The 21011-nt window shown below is 41.4% G+C and overlaps 1 protein-coding gene across 6 annotated transcripts in view; it reads right to left on the reverse strand.

Annotated features, from left to right (window-relative positions):
* Positions 1–729: 729 nt before the first annotated feature.
* LOC121959378 (ankyrin-3-like) overlaps positions 730–21011 on the reverse strand; it is a 178954-nt gene continuing 158672 nt past the window's right edge. For all 6 annotated transcript variants that reach the window (XM_042508659.1, XM_042508664.1, XM_042508663.1 and 3 more), the window contains 9 exons: positions 17137–17268; positions 16770–16913; positions 8888–9575; positions 8006–8198; positions 7665–7748; positions 5129–5212; positions 4688–4888; positions 3148–3219; positions 730–2146 (listed from right to left, as the gene is read on the reverse strand). In XM_042508659.1, coding sequence (XP_042364593.1) covers positions 3172–3219; positions 4688–4888; positions 5129–5212; positions 7665–7748; positions 8006–8198; positions 8888–9575; positions 16770–16913; positions 17137–17268 — 1574 coding nt within the window. In that variant the 3' untranslated portion in view covers positions 730–2146; positions 3148–3171. The remainder of the gene's footprint in view (positions 2147–3147; positions 3220–4687; positions 4889–5128; positions 5213–7664; positions 7749–8005; positions 8199–8887; positions 9576–16769; positions 16914–17136; positions 17269–21011) is intronic.

Genomic DNA, 21011 nt, shown 5'->3' on the forward strand with positions numbered 1-21011 from the left:
GCCTTGGTCTTTTGGTCAGTTTTTCGACATTCTAAATCATGGTGTTTCTGGCTGTTTTTGCAAGTTTAAATGCTATGGCGGGTCTCAGTACGCTATATTATGCTGTTTTGAGCTGCTTTTGGGACATTTAATTTTTTGACACTATTTGCCTTACTACAGTCAGGCATTTCCGGTCATTTTTAAAGCATGCTATATTACGTGTATTTGGCCCTTTTTGTATTGTTATACTATGGTGTATTTCCAGAGGGTATTCTAGGGAGCTTCCAGCTTTTTTTTAGGATATGTCAAAGGACATATTTTACCATACCATAATTTGGCGCATTTGATTATTTTTTCGACATGCTATATAATGTGTCTTTGGCATTCAATGCCATGACGTGTCTTGGCACGTTATTTCAGGTGGTTTTCAGATGTTTTCGGGACATGTTAATTTGACATTTTGGTCATACAAGACGACATAGTGTAGAATGTTGGAAAAATGCCCAAAAACATCATAATATAGCATGTTAAAAAAATACTTTCGTATCATACTATAGTATGTGTTCCATAGTAGCCTTTAAAAGTCATACTATCTCATGTTGTACTAAACAGCATTAAAATGTATAGCCTGCTATAACAATACCATCTAAATGTTTTCATAATATTTGAACGTATTTCAGAAACGTTAGAGTACAGAATACCACCCTGATTTTGCAAATTCGAAAAATTACACAGAAAAACAAACTATAATTCAGTTTTAACACAATTTATTTTTCTGCTTAAATAATTACTTGGATCATCCAGTGTAGGCTATGTTGGTTTGTCATACATGTTGGTACCAGATTTATCATCAACAATGGCTGCTCAGGGTGGTTTTGAATGAAAAAAAAAAAAAAAAAGATAACCAAAAACAAACAAATGAATCACACAGGAACAGAAGATCAGATTTTTAACAATGTGTGATCAATACTGTGATTTAGCTGAAAATAATTATTTTTGGATAATGTGTGCTAAAAATGAGATTCTCTGTTCTCGTGTAACTTAAAAGCCATCAAATTGTCAAAATAAAACTTACACTTCTAGTATGCATGATGGGCTTACAGATAGACATTTGTTTTTGATGCTGCACACACACAAGGATGCTAGCAGGAGAAAACATGATGTGCCAGTCTGCAGGTTCCACTGTCAGTACCTTCCCTAAGCTTTGTTATCGCAAGTGCCTGTGTGTTTTCATTTTCGTACAAACAAAATAAAAACAGTTGTGGATGACAAATGGTTGGGTTATTATGAGTGTTCACAAAGACAGAAGTACCACCTCTCTAATTGTATTACAGTGCTTTTGAATTAGGAGGAAACTAAAAGGAAAGCGTTAAAAATAAAGTGACGTCACATGCAGCAAAATATTATTCCTCTGCAGACAAATAATGTTCCACAGAAAGAGCGGAAGTAGCTGTTGGCTTTAAAGAAACGTCCTTTGTTTAAAATCAAGCACTTATTTTTTTTTTCTTCCATTCGTTTCTCATTTACATACAGCTTTTTTTTGTTTCTTTTTATGTATTCGTTTGGGAAGAGCATGTCAAGTCGCACACTCAAGGCTGTTCAAACAGTGTCGACCTGTCAATACAAATGCACTGACTGCAAAGCTTCAACTCAAATCAGTGCATAAACAATCTGTGAAGCTACTGATTTTTTTTTTCAATTTTATACAGTGTCATTTATATACAACAAAAATCACTCATTTACTATTGTATTTCATTTTTTAAAAAAGAACCACATGGTACACCCCGATACTGTGGGTCCAGGAGGAAAAAATAGACCATATAAGGCAAGTGTCTGAGAGTGAATCACACGTCTTCCTTATCTGTCAGTGTTTAGTTTTTCGTTGTTTGTGCCGTCTTTGGTCACAGGTACCTTTCATTCGTTGAAGATGAGAAAGCTCCAGTTCACGTCCATGCGTGTCCTGTCGGCGTGGTTTCCAACATTGAGTGAGTTTTGGTGACATGCTCATGCGAAATCAAAGAAAAGTAACTTGTTCTGCGTTGTCTTGCTGAAGAACCATGCGTTGTAAGTGAAAGCTTCAGACACGTTTTGGCCGATTGACGAGGCTTCCAGTCTTGTTTTCCCTCCCAGGGCGCGTGTATGGTGTTGCAGGTGGACGTCAGTGGACCTGGAGGGTAAAAAACATAAACTTGTATTGAAGTCTAAAATCTGCTACAAATGGATGAATAAGTATTCTGCAATCAGTTAGTTTGGTTCATTATTTAGCATGTCGTCCAAAATCACGTAAAAAATCACATACTATAGCATTAGGTCCATAATAGCGTCAAAAACACATACTATAGCATGTGGTCCAAAATGCGTGAAATAGTCATTCTATAGCATTGGGTCCAAAATCATGTCAAAAAGTCATACTATAGCATTTGGTCCAACATTGCGTCAAAAAGTCATACTTTAGCATTGGGTCAAAAATCTCGTCAAAAATCATACTACAGCATGTGGTCTTAAATCGCATCAAAAAGTGATACTTTAGCATTTTGTCCAAAATGGCACCAAAACATCATAGTATAGCATGTGGTCCAAAATTGTGTAAAATATAGCATATCATTAAAAGTTGCAATAAAAAGTCTGTCCATAGCATGTCGTCTAATACTACATTATGTTGTCGAAAAACAGCTTAAAAATGTCATACTATAACATGCTGTCGGCGATGTCACAAAAAGGCATTAATAGCTTTTTTTTTCAAAATGGAAATAATATTTGTCATCGTATAGAATGTTGTTCAAAACAGCCCAAAAGACGTCATAGTACAACATGTCTTCCAAAACAGCATAAAAATGTCACAGTAAACCAAGCTGTCCAAATCGGCATAAATATATCACAATATAGCATCTCTCCTTAAACACCATGAAAACATCAAAGTATACCAACTTGTCGAAACTGGAATAAAAACGTCATCATATAGCAGAATATACTACGGCTGTAGCAACCTCTAATTCAGCCAATGAAAACCCCAGTGCCGGCGGTCAAAGCTGGTCAAATGTCTGTCCCAGGGCCGGCAATAGTCTAACCTAAATAGATTTTTAGAGCAAAATTGTGAATCATTTGACTATTTTGGCTTTAAGGAGTAAGAATTATCTACTTCATAAGGGGATAATTGTAGTGTCTTACCTGGTTTAGTTGAGAGTTCTACTGTTATGACTGACCCTTCTTCCCTTGTTTTTTGTTGGCACTGTCTCCAGGCTTGCAGAGGGTGGATGAGGAACATTCAGGTTTGTCGAAAGAGAGAAAACAAAGAGAAAACAACAGTAAGTGTTGTGTCCTGGCTCAGTTTGACTCGCGCGTGTTAATAAAGCACAGTTGAACTCAACCTCTGTTGCAGAGATCACAGGCAGCATGCTGCAAGAAAGACAAGTTTAAGGAGAGAAAAAACTGCAATCAAATTACTAACATGAGATCAGACATGCCTCAATACATGTTAAAAGAGAGAAAAATATATATATTTTTTTCTATATTAGTTGAAACGTAATATTAGTAGTTCTCACGCCCAATCACAGACAGGACTGTTGTACAAAGCTGTCGACACACAGCACAACACTGCAAAACATGTACACAGATCATTTTAATAACCCTGCTTCTCCGTTACAAACAACACACAAACCAAACACAAAGCCATTTTTTGATACTAGCATGACGGCCAGCAGCTCAGATTTATGCTGAGATCAAACTTTATAATAAAAGCCCTGATCTGACAAATGTGCACCGGTGAGTTGTTTTTGCTCTTACAAATATTTTAATTGAATTTACAAAAAATTCAAAAGAAAAAAAAAAGAAGATGCTTCAGTCCACTACTTTTATGTGAAATATGAAGACTTGGTTCAGTGAGTTAAGCAGCTGGATCAATTAAATCACTGCAAAAGAAGGCGCTATAATTAATTATTGTGTCTATTCACGTTGGCGTTCTCCCCTCCCCAATCAAAACAGAAAAACTGAGTTATTATATCATAAATTTTGTCCTGCTTGTATAATAAATATGTATTCATCCAAAAGCATACCCAATTTAAACAGTTAAAATTGTGCTGTTTAATTGAAAACTGTTCAATTGAATAACGTTACAGTCTCTGTCGTTTGCCGCAAATATTCATCCCTCATGCACTTCTTAGTTGAATTATCAATTAACCAACTTGTCAGGCAAACAAACAAAGCTTTTTTTTTTTGGAGATGTCAAAAATTCTAAAAAAAAAAAATAAATAAAAATAAAATAATATTCCCATTTCTCAATTCAAAATATGGATGAAAACGCACTTTTTGTTGATCTTGGAAGTCTGTCTGTGGTCCTTCCTGCCTGATCACCTGGTCTGACACGTCCCGGCTACGTTATGGCAGGAAGTTTAGGCGCCATCGTCTCCTAATTTGGAAAAGTGACTGACTGAAAAAAAAAATGCGTAGACTCATCCAGAACAGGGTTAAAACTAGCCTTTAGCTGCGGCTGTGAAATATTTTCCTCCACTTAAACCTCGTTTAAAAGTGAACTACAGGCCTCAGCTGGTGCTCACCTGGTGCACAAATTACATCCTTCACCGCTACTTTGCTTGTGACGGATTCTTTCACGTTACTCTGATTTGATTAAGACAACTAAAGCTTCATGCAGGTGTAAGTGGGTCGAGATTGCTCAGGTGACTAAGTTAGGCGCACGGTTTTTAACCCCAACCTCTTTTTCTCCAGACTTCTCAGCCTTGTGACCGTGTCGGGAGCGCTTCCCCCTCTTCTTGCCCTTCCCCCCTGTGGCTCCTGCTGACGTTACACCACCACCACCACCACAAGCAGCAGCTCCTTCTTCTGTTACAGCATCGCCTTCACTCTCCCTCCTCTCATCCGTGTTGTACACACGGCGCACCACCTTTCTGATCACCTGTAACGGGCAGAAGCACGTCAGCGGGGAGGAGGTGGAGGAGGGAGGAAGGAAAGAATTTTGAGGTGAAATAATGGAAAGGAGGATGAGGATGCGTGTGTGTATAAAAGTGTATTTTTTAAATTTGTAAAGGTGTTTTTCTAATTGATATATTATTGGGTAAACACTGGCGTGTGTGTTTGTGTGTGTGTGCTGTAGATTGAAGATGCAACAGGTGATGGGGAGGGTGATGATGGTTACTTTTCTGGTGACCAGATTCCCGTCTTCATCTGTGAACTGCTCCTCCGTCACAGACTGTCCGGGAATGTTTTTGGCCTCCTCTCCCTGAGGTGAAGGGTTAAAGAATGAGTGAAAGGACGATGGAGGAGTGAAAGATGGAGGGTTGGGAAGAGGGTTGAGAGGTTATCTGTAAGACTGTTATTCATCTCGTCATGTAAAACATAAAAAACATGCAGACGACAGCCTGCTCTTCCACAACTGATGAGTTTCCCACTGTTTAAGTCAAAAATAAAGATTTGAAAACTGCAGAATTTATCATGATTGAAGTTCTTCAAGGTTTTTAACGTGCAGTTTCATCATTACAATGTCTCAGATATCTGAGATGCAAGAAACGTTTTCTTTTTAGCAAGGTAAGACTGCAGAAACCCACCTGATGCATCAAACAGGCTGTCGCAACATGTTAACGTGACTCCATGAGACAAACTTCAAGACACACGCCTGCAGCAGCAGAGCACACCATGACACAAAAGCTATCATTCATTACTTTACACGTAAAACTATTTTAATCCTGAATATACTGCAAAATCATGTCAATCACTGCAAACCTCAAGTCCGACTTCAAGCATGATCCAGCATGTTCAGAGGAAAAAAAAACAGCTTCAAACTTTCAGCTGCAAACTCTACAAACTTCAAACTTCCATGCACAAGACAAATGTATCATACTGTCAACTCCACTGAGGCTTCATTTACACAGAGAGGACTATCTGTACTTTAGAGCTGCAAAAATGTCTCTAATATGACAAAATTTATTAGGAACAATTTTGATAGTTGGCTTGAGTGACTCTTATAGAAAAAAAAAATAGCCAAATTCCCAGCTTCTTAAATGTTACTGTTTCCTTGTTTCATTTTTGTCTTTTTAACTATAAACAGAACATCTTTGGTTTTTGGACTCTTTGAAACTATTATCTGGCATGTTATGGACCAAGTGATAAATTTAAGAGATTACAGTGTTAAATGTCTTGTACATTTCAATTTATACATCCAGTCGCAGCTGTTTTCCAGTTTTTAACAAGAGGGAGAAACATCTGTGTGATTTTCCGCCTCTGTGGAAATTCAGCCTCAGAATTCAATACACACTAAACATGAGCCGCGCGCGCACGCGCACGCGCACGCACACACACGCAGTAGCAATGCTGAATACCCACACACACACACACACACACACACACACACACAATGCAACTGAAGTCCAGTTTCCATCTAAAGAATATGCAAATTGAATTTGTTTCCATCCACCAAGAAGACGCAACAAGATAATGTGACCAGAAAACCTAAAATTATGGAAAACTTATTGGAACGGTTGAATGTGTGTTTGGACATCTGTCAGACATCTTACAAATTCCTTAACTAAAATTTTAAGATTATTTATTTTAAATTAGATCATTAATTATTTACAAATAATTTTTGGCAAATAAACTTATTTTTGGAAAATGTTCATACATTGAACTGATATTTTTCCAACATTTTTGGACATTTAATTTTCTTAAAAAAAAAAAAAAATCTGTTGTTTGACCACTACCACTAAATATTTTGGACATTGTACCAGTACTTTTCTAATATTTTTTGAATCATTTTTCTAATATATTTTAGACATTTTACTTTTTTGAAAAAACATTTTACAATGAATTTTTTGGAAAATTTCCAACACTTTTCAGATATTTTTCAGACTAAAGTTTCTATATTTCTACTGTTCTTCTCTTAAGTGGCACTGATGTACGTAATAATCTACACACCAAGACTGTTTTCTTTGCGCTTTTTTTTTTTTTTTCTTATGTCTGAGCCAAGCATAAAAACTTTTCGTGATGTTTTGACTTTTAATCTTATTTCTCAAACATTTCCACTCAGATTTAGACTTTTTTGGATGGAAACCCATTCTGATACACTGTTTTTCTACAAACCCCAATTCGAATGACGATGGGACGTTGTGTAAAACGTAAATAAAAACAATACAATGATTTGCAAATCCTTTTCAACCTATATTCCACTGAACACACTACAAAGACAAGATATTTAAGGTTCAAAATGATAAACTTTATTGTTTTTCTGCAAATATTCACTCAGTTTGAATTTGATGCCTGCAATACTTTCCAAAAAAGCTGGGACAGGGGCGTGTTTACCACTGTGTTACATCACCGTTTCTTTTAACAACACTCAGTAAGCGTTTGGGAACTGAGGACACTAACTATTGAAGCTTTGTTGGTGTAATTCTTTCCCATTTTTGCTCGATGTACGACTTCAGTTGCTCAACACTCTGGGGTCATACATTGTCTTTTTAACAAACACTGCAGCTACACACACACACACACACACACTCCCATGTTAACAAACACTGTAAAACACACACAGGCTGTCAAACACACCAGAGCAGCATGTAGCGTCTGTTCACAACCCGTCTGTCTAACTCTGTCTCGCTTTTCTTCACACACTTGCACAAACGTCTCAGAGCTTATTCGAGTTCGGTCTGCCTCCAGCTGTCCACACACCAGGCCTTACAAACCTTGAGTATGACTCGTCTGCGGTACACCCTGGTGGTGACAGTGGTCTCCTCATCGGAGCCGGACTCATCAGCTCTAACGCTCCCCTGACGAAGCAGCCCGGCAGCAGTGTGACATTAATCACCCCGGTGTGGGATCACGAACCATTTTAAACCAGTGAACATGAGATATTACTGCCATATATGACAGCACACAAGGACTTTTTAGGCCTTGAATTACAACAAAATATATTTAAAAACATTATCAAGGCCCACGGATTCCACCATGTGTGTTTGTGCATACATTTTAAGAAAACATACACATTTGTCAGCGGACACACCCTGTTTGGAGGATCGAGTCTCACCTGGACTTTGTGCTGGGACCTGTCACCTCCGTCCTCCTGTCCTCTGCTTGGTCCCGCTGTGCTGCTGTCCTCCTGAGATCCCTTCTTCTTGGCCTCCTTTTCCTTTGCTTCCCTGGCTGCGTCAATGTGACCTCCGTTCTGTTTGACGGTCTGAGCCGGGGCCTGATCCAACGAATCAGCCAGACTGTCGGGGCTGCGGGAGGGAAACGTAATGATCACATCACTGTCGGACTGACAGAAAACCTCAGTGTGTAAATATGTAAACCAGCGATGTCGACAGCTGAAGAATATATCTGATCAGTTACGCATGTCAGTCTGACCAATCAGAACAGGTTGGGCTTCTCAGGGGGCGGGACATCAGCTCAGACAGAGATGCTGCAGAAATGGGCAGTATGAGACACGTGATGTGTTTTTTGATCATCAAAGCGTGTAAACAAAGCCCCGAGGAAGTGCGCCAGGCGCTGACACAAATTTTACATAGTGGCTAAAAGTGGACCACCCGGGTTGGTCAGGTGATGCCCACAGGACCCGAAAGACTTTTCCCCATTGACTTCAAAATCCCCATGAAACGACTCCTGTTACGACCTAGATTTAAATCTTCCAGTTTGATCACATTTGTAAAGTCTAAAAGAGCTGCAAGATTAAACATTTTAGATCGCCATTCAAGCTCCCGAGGCGCTAATCCGGAAGTCGATCGCTCCACCATCTGAATTTACCCTCTCCGATATGCTCGGCCGCCGTGAGTCTCTAGTACGCCCTCTCTACGGGCCCGTACATACAGGTATTTTAAACAGTTCTACACAATTCATATACAAATATGATCCTAAAAATGAGATGAACAGGGCCTCTTTAATGGTGACAACAGAAAAAAACACTTCCTACCTGCCCTCCTCGAGGCCGGTGCTGTGGCCGGGGGTTGCTGACTCTACGCTTGCGCCGGACGTCTCACCTCTCCAGCCTGGAACTGAACACACGTCTTTTTCTGCCTGCTGCAGCTGTTCGAGGATAGCATTCATCCTCTCCTCCGTCATCTCCTCGTCCTCCAAGCCTCCCTCCTTTTTTATATCCTCCAGCAGACTCTGCAGCCTCTCCGGGGTCATCTCCTCGTCTTCGTCTTCTTCCTGCTTCCCATTTCCATGACCAGCTTCTCCCTGTCGCTCCAAAACAACGCCTTGCCCTGCCTTCGGTTCCTTCTCTACGGCCTCAGCGTCTGTTCCCTTTCCTATCTGCTCTACTGCCCTTCTGTCGTTATCCGGCCTCTCATAATAAACCAGCCCTGTCTTTTCTTCCTTCGCTCCTTCTCCGGTGGTCGAAGCCGTGTCTTCGGCCCCGACGATGGGGGGTTGCGTGGCATTGGAGGCGGGGCCTGGGGCGACTGTGAGGGGGTCGCTGCTGGAGGTACTGGTGGTCTGAGTGAGTGAGAGGTCGCTAGGTCTAGTAAGCGTGGTCTTGCTAGGGGAGTCTGCGCTAGCATCGCCCTCGCTAAAGAAGTCGTCTGAGCGCAGCGGGGTGGGGGGCTCGTAGTTCAGGTCTGAGGGGGTTTGCAGCTCCAGATCTATATTGTGGTATCCTGGGTGGATGGCAGGAGTAAAGGATTAGAGGGTGAGGGGATCGAAGAGGGAGGGAGAGACAAAAACATGGGAGGAAAGGAGGGAGGGGTAGAGGGGGGTAGAGTGGTGGAGGTGATGAAACGAGAAACACTTGTAACATCTCGGGGTAGTCTTTGTTCAAAAGTCACACAGGTGTGACCCAACTACACTTTAGATTTTTTGGCCACTTGGGGGCAGCAGAACAAGTTGTAAACACAGCTCTAACACATTACCACCTTAAAAAGCTGGTATGTTGAAACAGTTGCCTATTTACACTAAGACACGAAGAAACTCTGTCACTCATTTGAAGTCATATTTTTGTCAACATTATTCTAATATTTTCTACAATATTATCTTTAGCTGCTAAAAGCTCCTCTATGTTCACCTTCGCTTGGTCCTTTCTTTGTGTTTGATGCTAAAAAGGAAGCACGCAGTAGGTTTGTCAACGCTTATTTTAATGAAAAAATCTGCTTCATGACGACTGGAGATTAGGGCAACTAGAGTTGAAAAAACGAAAACAAAGCACTAATAATGGGTATAAAAATTCTGAGACGTGACGTTTGTAAACGGATGTTTTGATATTGTTTTGCTGTGTTACAGGTGGATCCCTATGGGGTGTCGGTGGCTCAGTGGATAAAGCAGGCGCCACATGTACAGAGGCTGAGCCCTCACTGCAGTAGTCACTGGTTCAACTCCAACCTTAGACCTTTACTGCATGCCACCTTCTCTCTCCCCCTTCCTCTCTACTCTCTGCCCTATCCAACAAAGGCCAAAAAAACCCCAAAAATATTTTTTAAAAAATGGAAAAAAGTTTATTCCTATGACTCCAATTTATGAAGAACTTTCTTCATTTTCGGATTATTTGTTCATCATGGCGGCGTGCGAGATAAACAAAGTTTTCTTCCAGCGTAACACGAGGTCAGTTAATGACATAAAAATGGTTTTTTGCAGGCTGAAGTTTTCCTTTAAGGACTCTTATTTATCAACAGACACATGGGGACACCTGTGTGACTTCTGGACCAGCACTACAGAGCAGAAACATGATCAGATCACAAGATGGAAACAGAGAAACCAAAGTACCACAGACAGAATATAAAAGATAAAGATACTTCACATATACTGTGTTTGTATAAATTGTACATTCAGTAACACTTGGAAGTGGAACTGCTGTTGTTTCAAACTGGCACTCGAGTCAGCCGAGCCTTTTGTAAAAGCACTTAACTTCAAACTAGCCTGACTTCAGCTCATCGTCTCAATAATTACGTTAACGTTTGAATTTGAGAAAAATCTGGAGTAGAATTCAGGCAGGTTAGTTGTGTTAATTACAACAAAAGGCAGAGAGGAGCAGAGCGACAAACAGGCCTCTAAATGTAAACTTCAGGAACAGAACGATCCCGCCGGGAGTACGGGGGGAAGCGAGGGGGGGGGGGGGGGGGGAGGAGGGGAGATGGGAGGTGTAGGGGGAGGAGGAGAGTGATGATTTACAGAAGAAGAAGGGGAACAATGACTTGGAGGAGACGAAAGGGGAGAGGATGAAGGGGGCAGAAAGGGAAGAGGTGTAGAAGTGGGAGGAGGTGGAGTGGAGGTGCATATTAAAAAGGGAGAGGTGGGAGGAGAAGAGGGAGGAGAGGGGAAAGGAGGAGACAGGGGCATATGAACAGGAGTGGGTGGCAGAGGAGGAGATGGAAAGGTGGGAGAGGAAGGAGCAGAGGTGGGGAGGGAGGTGCAAGGAGAGGGAGGAGGGGGGAAGGATTTAACAGGTGGAGGGCAAAGAGCAAGAGGAGAAATGGAGGAAGTGAGAGGAGACGCTGGCAGAGGAAGGCGACGAGGAATTAAAGGAGGGGGAGTAAAGAAGGAGGAGAAGCTGAAAGGGCTTCGGGGGGAGGAGGGCAGAGGAGGGGAGTAAGGCAGAGTGAAGAAGTGAGGGAGAACAGGGGCGACAGGCAGGACATAAACGGGAGGTGTGGAAGGAGGAGACGGGAAGTAGAAGACAGAGGAGGGAAGAGGGACGGCAGGAGGGGAGGGGAAAGGGAAAGACGTGATATGGCTGGGATGAGGAGAAGAAGAGGGGACAGTGGTGGAGGAGGAAGGAGGGACAGCAGGAGGAGAAGGGAAAGAGAAAGAGGAGATATGGCTGGAGTGACAGGAAGGAGAGGAAGAGGAGACAGAGATAGAAGTGGAAGGAGGGACAGCAGGAGGAGAGGGGAAAGAGGAGACATGGCTGGGGTGAGGAGAGGAGGAGGAGACAGAGGTAGAGGAGAGAGGAGGGACAGCAGGAGGAGAGGGGAAAGAAAAGGAGGTAATATGGCTGGGATGGACGGTAGAGGAGGAAGGAGGGACAGCAGGAGGAGAGGGAAAGGAGAAAAAGGATATATGGCTACGATAAGGAGAGGAGGAGGAGATGGAGGTAGAGGAGGGAGGAGGGAGAGCAGGAGGAGAAGGAAAGGAGAAAGAGGACATATGGCTGAGATGAGGAGAGGAGGAGGAGACAGAGGTAGAAGGAGGGACAGCAGGAGGAGAAGGGAAAGAGGAGATATGGCTGGGATGAAAGGTAGGGGAGGTCGAGGAGGGAGGAGGAGGAGTAGGGAGAGGAGCGACAGGTTGCGGTGTTTGTAAGGGGAGCGTGGGAAACCTAAGACGTTTCGGAGCTATCACAAAAATCACAAATCACAAAAGAGACAAAACAAAAACCAACAGTTAGACACAGACTGATGAAAAGACAAACAGCAGAAAAAAACAGACGGATGCAGAGACGGTGAACGTGTGATCGATGAAGACGTGTGATCGATGAAGACGTGTGATCGATGAAGACGTGTGATCGATGTTTCAGAAGCTGCAGCAGCAAAGAATTATCTCTCAGACGATAAGCAAAAGCAGCTTCTAGTGAAAGCAGCAGCATCTGAAATCTTTTGTGTATTTCATTGCGTTTTGTCTGTTTTATGATCTTTTTTAACTGTTGTGTCGTGTGTATGTGTAATTTAAAAGTGCTCCATGAATGAAATTATTATTATTATTGTCTTTCTGAACAGTCTGAGTGAAAATAAGCGTCTAAAGTTTGTTGAAGAAGCAGGATGAGAGCTGGGGACGGCCGGATCGTAGCCAATATTTCATAAATACTGAGAGCGTTAGACCGAATTTCCCCAGAGCACCCCCACACTCTCGGAGGACATTTTTGTCAAACGTCCAAACAGCTGCTGTGTCCTAATTCCATACTGCGTATTATTATATCACCCCAATCCTGGCTTCTCTGCATTGTTTGATTTAGAGTTGATTTTAAGATTTTACTGATCTCGTTTCTGGGTTTGACCCCAAAATACGTCACAGAAATGTGGAGGAGACGAGATAAGGCTCACAGAATCAGTGACTTTTGTATGTGATATTATCTTTTTATTTATTTTACCTTTTTAATTTATGCTTTATTTATTTCATTACCTTTTATTTGAGGTTTTATTGCTTAGGTTGTTGTTGTTTTTGTCTATTTCTTTGTATTATTTCGTATTGACATTTTAGATCCTGCATCCTGCATTATCTGTCCTCTGGTTTTATTTTTTTCCAAACTCAAAACAAATTTAATATTATCATAATTGTAAACAGTAACAGGAAATGATACGATAACTCGCAGTCAAACTGTCACTGCCAAATATGGTTAGGGAAAAAAATCGATAAAGAATAGTTTCGCCATAATTTGTGTGTCTATATAGTATCGAAACACAGCACTACAGCATTGATTTGTTAATTAAATTATTAATCAATATTTTAAATAAAAATTTAACTATGTGTAGCCTACTAGAATAATAAAATCACGTGCTTTTTCAGTCCACGAGATATACTGTGCTGCAATAATAATGACTGAAATGAGAAACTTTAACAGTCTTACTAGATGGTACATTATTTTATTACCTTGAACATTTTTATCTATTATTTTTTTGTTCTGTCATCTTTTCATTTACCTTTTACCTACTTTTTAGAGTATCTTATTTATTAAACTTTTTATTTTACTTATTTTTAGTGTTTTATTCATTTATTTTTTATCTTTTATCTACAGGTTTTATCCAGCCTCTGGTGTTTCCACACTTATGGTGGCGTTTCCTCAGTTCCTGGTTTTAACAAGTACTCTTATTTTAATGCTTTAATTAATTAAAAATTCTTGCTCTTTTACTTATGTGAGTGTGTACTTGTGTGTGTGTGTGTGTGTGTGTGTGTGTGTGTATGTGATAATAAGTTATTTAAAAATACATTATGTATAATATGTGTAGAATTTTAGGATGAAAACTCTTCAGGTCATAAAAAACCCAAATTAATACTGAACTTGATGTTGTCATTAAAGCTGCACTTTGAGCTGCTGTTTAGCTGTAGATATCATCCAGTTAGTGCAGAGCAACGCAAGAAAAGCTTAAGACTGTCTCCCTACAGGACCTGTGGACATTTGTTAGTGCTGACGGGGGGCGCTGTCGTACTTCCAGTCTCAGTGAAGGTAGCAAAAGGTAGCCAGTGGTGGAAACTAGTTTGTTAGTGAGAGCTGGCAAAGGAATTTGCTGAAGGAGTTAGTCGCTCAGAAGCAGGAGAGAGGAGGAGGAGGTGGAGGAGGAGGAGGAGGAGGAGGAGGAGGAGGACAGTCTGCTGGTCTCAAAGCAGGAGAAGCTACAGTGGAGCGTAGAGGCTGGGAGGCTCGGAGGAACCAGGAGATGACAGTACAGGTACAGCTGACAGCAGTGACACAGAAGCATCATTATACACTGGACACTTTGGAAAAAGGTGTTTCATTTTCAACCCGTCTGTGAGCGTCATCTGGGACAGAGCACATCCATCCATCAACACGTGTGTGTGTGTGCTCTGCGAGAAACGCTCGCCTGTCGTGCGTTGAAAAGGCTCCACCCGTTTGAAGAGTGTTAGGAGTGTATTATTGTTGGAAGCCAACAACGTCAGAGCAGGCAGCCGCTCACACAAAGCCAGAGCCATGCATTTTGTTTTTTCATCTGTTTAAACGGTCGGTTTCATCAAACCATCTTTGCAAAAAGATCCAGTTATTAAAGGAGAAACAACACTGATCTTTGTGTTAAGATGACTTTCAGAAACCTAATTAGACAGATCAGCGATGAGGTCCATTTCAGAAGTTCACAGAGAGCGCCAGAATAACACCGGCTGATTCTTCAGAGTCCTTTACTGACTGCTGAGGAGAGATTATTTGATTTGACTGCAGCTCTAAATTTCCTTGTTTCACATAAGCAAAGAAACAATGGAAAAATTTCACATATATGGATAATGGCAGTTATTTCATAAGAGCAGTACTAAAATGCTTTAGTTAAGTAAAAGTAGTGTTACAATAATAAAAAAATACTCCACTACAAGTTTATTCATGCAGCAGGGGGGTGATTATCGTCAATATTATGTCTTTATATACAGAGTTTCTATAGTCATTAAATTCTTTGAAAAATTATGAAATCAGAAAAAAATGTTTCTCAGGCCTGGAAATGGTTTGATATAAATAGAATATTTCAGATAAGTTTGAATATACATTTTTGGGCTATTTTTTAAAGAAATGTTGCTAAATATCCAAAAACATATGAGTAATGTTAAGTAATGCACTTTGCTTTTTTTCTGTGTTTCTCGTATTACAGTTTAATACCAAGTTTAATTTTTCTGCCACTAGGGATCTCTCAACCACAGATCATATAACACATAAAGACAGATGCAGAGTTTCTTTTAGTGCTCATTTTTTATGACCTGGTTATCAAAATATATATATATATATATACTGGGAAAATCATTATTTATTTGATTTTGTTGGGCACAGCAGGAGCTGGAGCCGAGCTGCTGCTAATGTTTGCTCTGCTTGTTTCTCTGATATCTTAAGATTCATGCATCAAACATGGTAAATCCCTCAACATACAGTTCAAAACGACCAAAGTCTAAAAACTCGCAGTGACCAAATGACACACATGTCCTTCATGAAAATTACACATTTCTGCAGGTTTGAACATGTGTCAGAATCTCTGAACAGTTGTTGGTGATTATGCTGCATTGTGGGTAATGTAGGCACCTGTTCTATTGCATTGATTTTTATGCTTTTTTTGGTACTTTTAGGAGTGCAATGCTAAATGGATGCTATTTTAGACCATGACAGTGAACACACACCTGCTGCACACGCTTAACAAAACGCCACCTCCTGTGGTGGGCAGATACAGGCGAGCCCTCCCTTTAGTCTCAGCCCTACTCACTAAAAATCTCACTTATGATGCAAGGAAGGTGTTTATGTACATATAGGAGTAGGAGAAAATTGTTAATGACGCAAACTTCCAGAGTGATAAAAAGGATTATTGTTGATGATTACTTATCAAAGTTCTGAAATGTTCCTCATTGTTTCTGTCAGAATCAGAAAACACTGGTTGCTACCACATTTAATTTTCATTTCACAGGAGAGAGAGAGAGAGTTAGAAAGAGAGAAAAGACTTGCCATGCTGCTTAAAGCAAGCATGCCGTTATTGTTTGTTATAATTATGTTTTTATGTATTTTCTAATGTCATACGGCAGAAAATTAACAAAAGGAGATGTGTTGTAACATCCTAAACTCGCAACATACACATAAACATAACTATTGTTATCATGAAGCGGCGCCCTGATCCATCTGAAAAATGCACCTCGTTCATTATCGACAGGAATATCGATACATTTATCAGACGGGACAGAGACGCCAGTTCATCAGCGGCTTATATTTGCTTTGTGATCATGCTTCTGAACAGCTTACAAAAAACAGTCACACATACTATAAAGTCTCATGCACCCAAAATGGTACAGATTTTATAGAAAAATATCAACAATCACCCATTAATCTATCACTTGTCATTAATGTTTCAATGACCGAGTGCTATAAATTAATTTGCACTGCCCAGCGTAGGAAAACTAACAAGCTGACTGGGGTGACTGCTCATTAAGGACGAGTCTTATGCTATTATCTACCTGATGGTCCATTAACTGATATGAGCTCAATGAACCCGCTGGAGCGTCAAGTCATTTTGGTGCAATTCTAATTAACTTTCATTGTTTGGTCAAGCCCGATCGGTTCTTTGTTTACACAGTTAGGTCTGACTATCTGGCTTAGAGAGGAGTGTGAAGAAGGGTGAAGGGATAGACTGAGAGATAGACTGAGAGTTCAGCTAGGGTGGGCTACACTTTACCATCGGACTGATCCGGGAATACTGCGTTATCATCGGCAAAGCAGCGTGTGCCTGAAATGTTACCGTAGTCAAATATGGGCCCTTCCAGCAAAGTCACAATATCCAAACGATTGATCTTAGTCAGCACCGCAGTTAAAGCATCCGCTAGAGAGGAGACACAAAGAAAATTTATTCACAGTCACGTTGCAACACCACAAAGCTGTTATCAGTCACGTTGATTAATTGTTTTCATAAACTTGCAACCGAAATACAAGTCTCATTTACAGGAATGTCAGCTGGGAGAAGACCCAGATATGACTCACCCTATTCATTTATCTCTCCCACAACTCTCTCAAACACTACATGTGCACACACACACACTGCTTACTTGTGGCATTTTTACCGTCCCTGTGCACCCATTTCTTTAGGAGCATGAAGCTCTGTGCTGTCAGGGAATTGGGGTTCTCCACTCTGATGAAGTTGATTTCTTCCACAGAGAAATCCAGCTCCCTGGCCAGCTCTGTAACGGCAACAAACACAACAGAAAACACACTTTTCATGAGAAACTAAAACCAGAAAGGTGCAGATATCTGCTGCCATCTGGCCACACACATATGTTGCCAAGATGCCAGACTATGATAAACTCATGCGTCTCTGCTACCACTGGCCTCATCAACAGCATCATGTACTTTATCAGTTCCTTCTGCACATTTGCATTGTGTGTATTTCTTGTGTGTATTTCTTGTGTGTATTTCTTTTTTGTGTTCTCTGCTGGCTGTGACACAAACTGCCCCTAGGGGGTAATAAAGTTTACCTTGACTAGGCCTGCACAATATATCGTTTCGACATCTACATTGCAATGTGTGCATGAAAATGTCCTGAAAATATGTGAGAAACAGAAGGGGAGCAAGATATGGGAGCTGCCTTACTTTACTGTAAGCAACATGCATTATTAATATGACACTGACTTTAGCCTGGATTGATAGAAGAGTATAATATGAACACAATGGTTTCATGGTGAGTCAGCCAGTTAATTAAACTACCTATAGTTACGTTCCTCCCCCTCTGAAAAGCCAAGAGTAAATAGTCACTTTCAGCTTTTATTATTTTTCTTTTCTATGAAGATGCACTACTTCACAAAATCATGCTCATAACTTAAGATTGATCAATTCTGTATTTTTTCATATTTCAGAAAAAAATATTGCAATGTCATTTCCCCCAATATCATGCAGCTCTAGTGCTGAGGCACTGTGTTTTATCATCCATTAGGTGGCATGTGCTGTGTGACTCAGAGGCTGACAGAGCCACAAACAACATCCCAACGCTGCAAAAGGGAATGACAGGACAGAGATGCCTCCACTAATGCAGAAACATTAGAAAACACTCTGTTATCTGATGAGCTGCTGCAAGACACATCAGATCTGGTGTAAACAAGTGTAGAAACACAGGAAAACAGCAAAGATAATACGCTTGAAACGGCATTTTAAATTAGATTTCAGGTTTTCAGCAATAATTCACCTCCCAGCTGACCTGTTCTCATGCTGCAAGAAGCATGAGATCATGAACATACATCTGACGAAATTACTGCTGAAAAATCCCCGATTCCTGTCAATGCTCAGTCACTAAATGATTGTAACACTATGCTAAACAGCTGATGAAGGAGTAAAACGCTGCTTGTACAGGCGAGCACGTCGGCTATAAATTTGAAACCGTAAGAACAAAATGTTCAGCAGATCATTTGCTGCGGCTCTGCAACAGGAACACACATTAAATATGGATTAGATTGCTTTTCTCTGCTGAGCAGTCGCTCATACACTGCACCGGGCAGACGGACAGACAGGCACACTAGTCAGAGTCATACTTCAGATGAACGGCTTTAAACACGCGATTACTGCGCACACACACGGTGACGCCCACCCACACACATGCAGGCAGGCGGGCGTGGGACAGTGCTGCAGTGCAGGTGGTCAGGCTTGGACTAAACCGCAGCAGCCACACCCTTAACGCTGCTCAAATACAATACATACATAAGATCATCTTACTGTTGATATTCTCAAAAACATGGAATACAGAATAAGCATATTGCTTTACAAGTGTTTTACTATTTAAATTCATAAAACATGCATTACTGTTTATATCCTACACCCCCCTTACTCCTAATATGTCTCAATATGAGATGCATGAGTTTAAATTAAAAAAAAATTCAATAGAAAACTTTTAATCCAATTTTGAGAATTTTCCAACTCCCATCATATGTGTGGTGATGACGATGTATGCGACTATAAATGCCACTGCAGTCCTCCTCACTGAAGACGTCTGTGCACTATATGTCCACCAGATGGCAACAAACACTGTCAAACTATTAGTTTGAGAGCTGGGCTCAGTCCAGCTCATTTATTCAGACATATACAAGGGTGGTGCTTAAAATCCGCATACTGAATCCTTCTTGTTGCAAGACCGGTGTCACTTTAATGTTTATCAGTGAATATATTGAGTATTATCATGAATGCAAGAGTTTTGGGTTGAATGCCACAATCGTTTTCAGCCGTTTCTTTGTATCGAAATTGTTATGGCCTCTAAAACTAACGAAAGGCTCAACAGAGACCGTAAAATATGAAGGACGCCAGAGACGCTTGTAAAAGTGTAAAAACATAAAAACTTTATTGTTTTCTGTCAATCAACGGTTTTAAAACACTTCTCGGTGGCTCTCTGTAAAGGGAAACAATTCAGAACAAAAAATCAACAGAACAAAGAAAAAGGGATGGAGGTCCCGGCCGGAAGAAACAAAAGGTGGAAAGCCGCTGAGCCAGTCCACAGGGGGCCGTCAGACTCAGCGCCTTCCCCCCAACTCTCTAGGAGACAATAAGAACAGGGAATCTAACTGAGGTTAACCAAAACTGAAAACTGAACTACAGGAAACCTCCAACCCAAACTAAAACAACAAAACCCAGCAATCTAAACATGCTGGGGGAAAAGAAAAAGAACAAAAGAGAGAGAACCCCACGAACCCGGCCGCCGTGCCGCCTCCTCCCCCTGCAACGCATGTCTCAGAGAGAGCGTCCTCACACTCCGCTCCTCTTTACCTGCCCTCTCCAACGAGGGAATTGGCTACAGGTGCACAGGCAGGAGGTCAGAGGTCGGAGGTCGGAGGGAGCGTACAGGGAGAGGGGGACAGCACACAGCCACAGCAACAACAACAACAACACTGTGTACAATTACGCACACACAACCGGGCCGCACGCAACACCCCCATCCTGAGCTTGAATGCAGGGGAGAGCAGCGAACCGAAAAAAACCCCAATACATTCACGAACTAGCAGCGAGACAATGCGTCGGCCAGAACTTTGTCCCGCCCCTTGACATGTCTGACCTCAACGTTGAATGACTGCAGGAAAAGTGTCCGACTGACACCTCTGACTGATGAACATAAGATGGTTGTGGTCCGTGTAAACAACAGTGTGAGAGCTCGCGAAGCCAACATAAACCTCAAAATGCCTAAGGGCAGCCAGAGCAGGAGCATTGGTCATTAACACCTTAATGCACTCAAGTGCGCGCTGGCAACCCTCAGACCAATGAAAATGAACCATAGGACTCAACAGGTCAGTGAGGGGAGCCGCGACAGCTGAGTTCACAGGTTCAGAGTAAGACTGGCGTCTCGCAGGCGCTCAAATACAGCTCGATGTGCTCATCCCAAGACCCAGAATACGCGACAGTCATCCGAATAAGCCTCACAACTTGAAGGACCCAACAGAACAGTGTTTACAAGACATTCAAAATGTCACAGGTGCGTTACGCATCACTGTATACAGAGGAAAGAGTCAGGGGTCACAAAAACCGAAATCTCCCTCGCCTGCAGAGTCAATGGCACCTGCCAGTGGCCCTTTAACAGCTTGGTGACATACCTAGCACTGCCAACATGGTCAACAAAGTCCTCAACTCAGGGAAGAGGATAACAGTCGGCTTTCGTGACCCCATTCACTTTACGAAAGTCTGTACAAAACCAGTCAGAGCCATCAGATTTATCAGCACTTGTTTCTGTAAACTAACACCCTTATCTGGAGTTACCCTGTATGCATGTTTCTTAGTGGGAGGAGAATCCCCCACATCAATGTCGTGCTGCAACGCATAGGATCGGGACGGTACATCTGAAAAAAAGACATATGCGAGGCAATTAAACGGACCACATCCTCACGCTGGAAAAACAACTGTCAAGTTTAGACAACTCGGAGTTCATCGGCCGTCCATGAACAACAGCACTGGACAG

This window comes from Plectropomus leopardus, chromosome 19, assembly GCF_008729295.1.
Source record: "Plectropomus leopardus isolate mb chromosome 19, YSFRI_Pleo_2.0, whole genome shotgun sequence".
NCBI classification, from domain to species: domain Eukaryota; kingdom Metazoa; phylum Chordata; class Actinopteri; order Perciformes; family Serranidae; genus Plectropomus; species Plectropomus leopardus.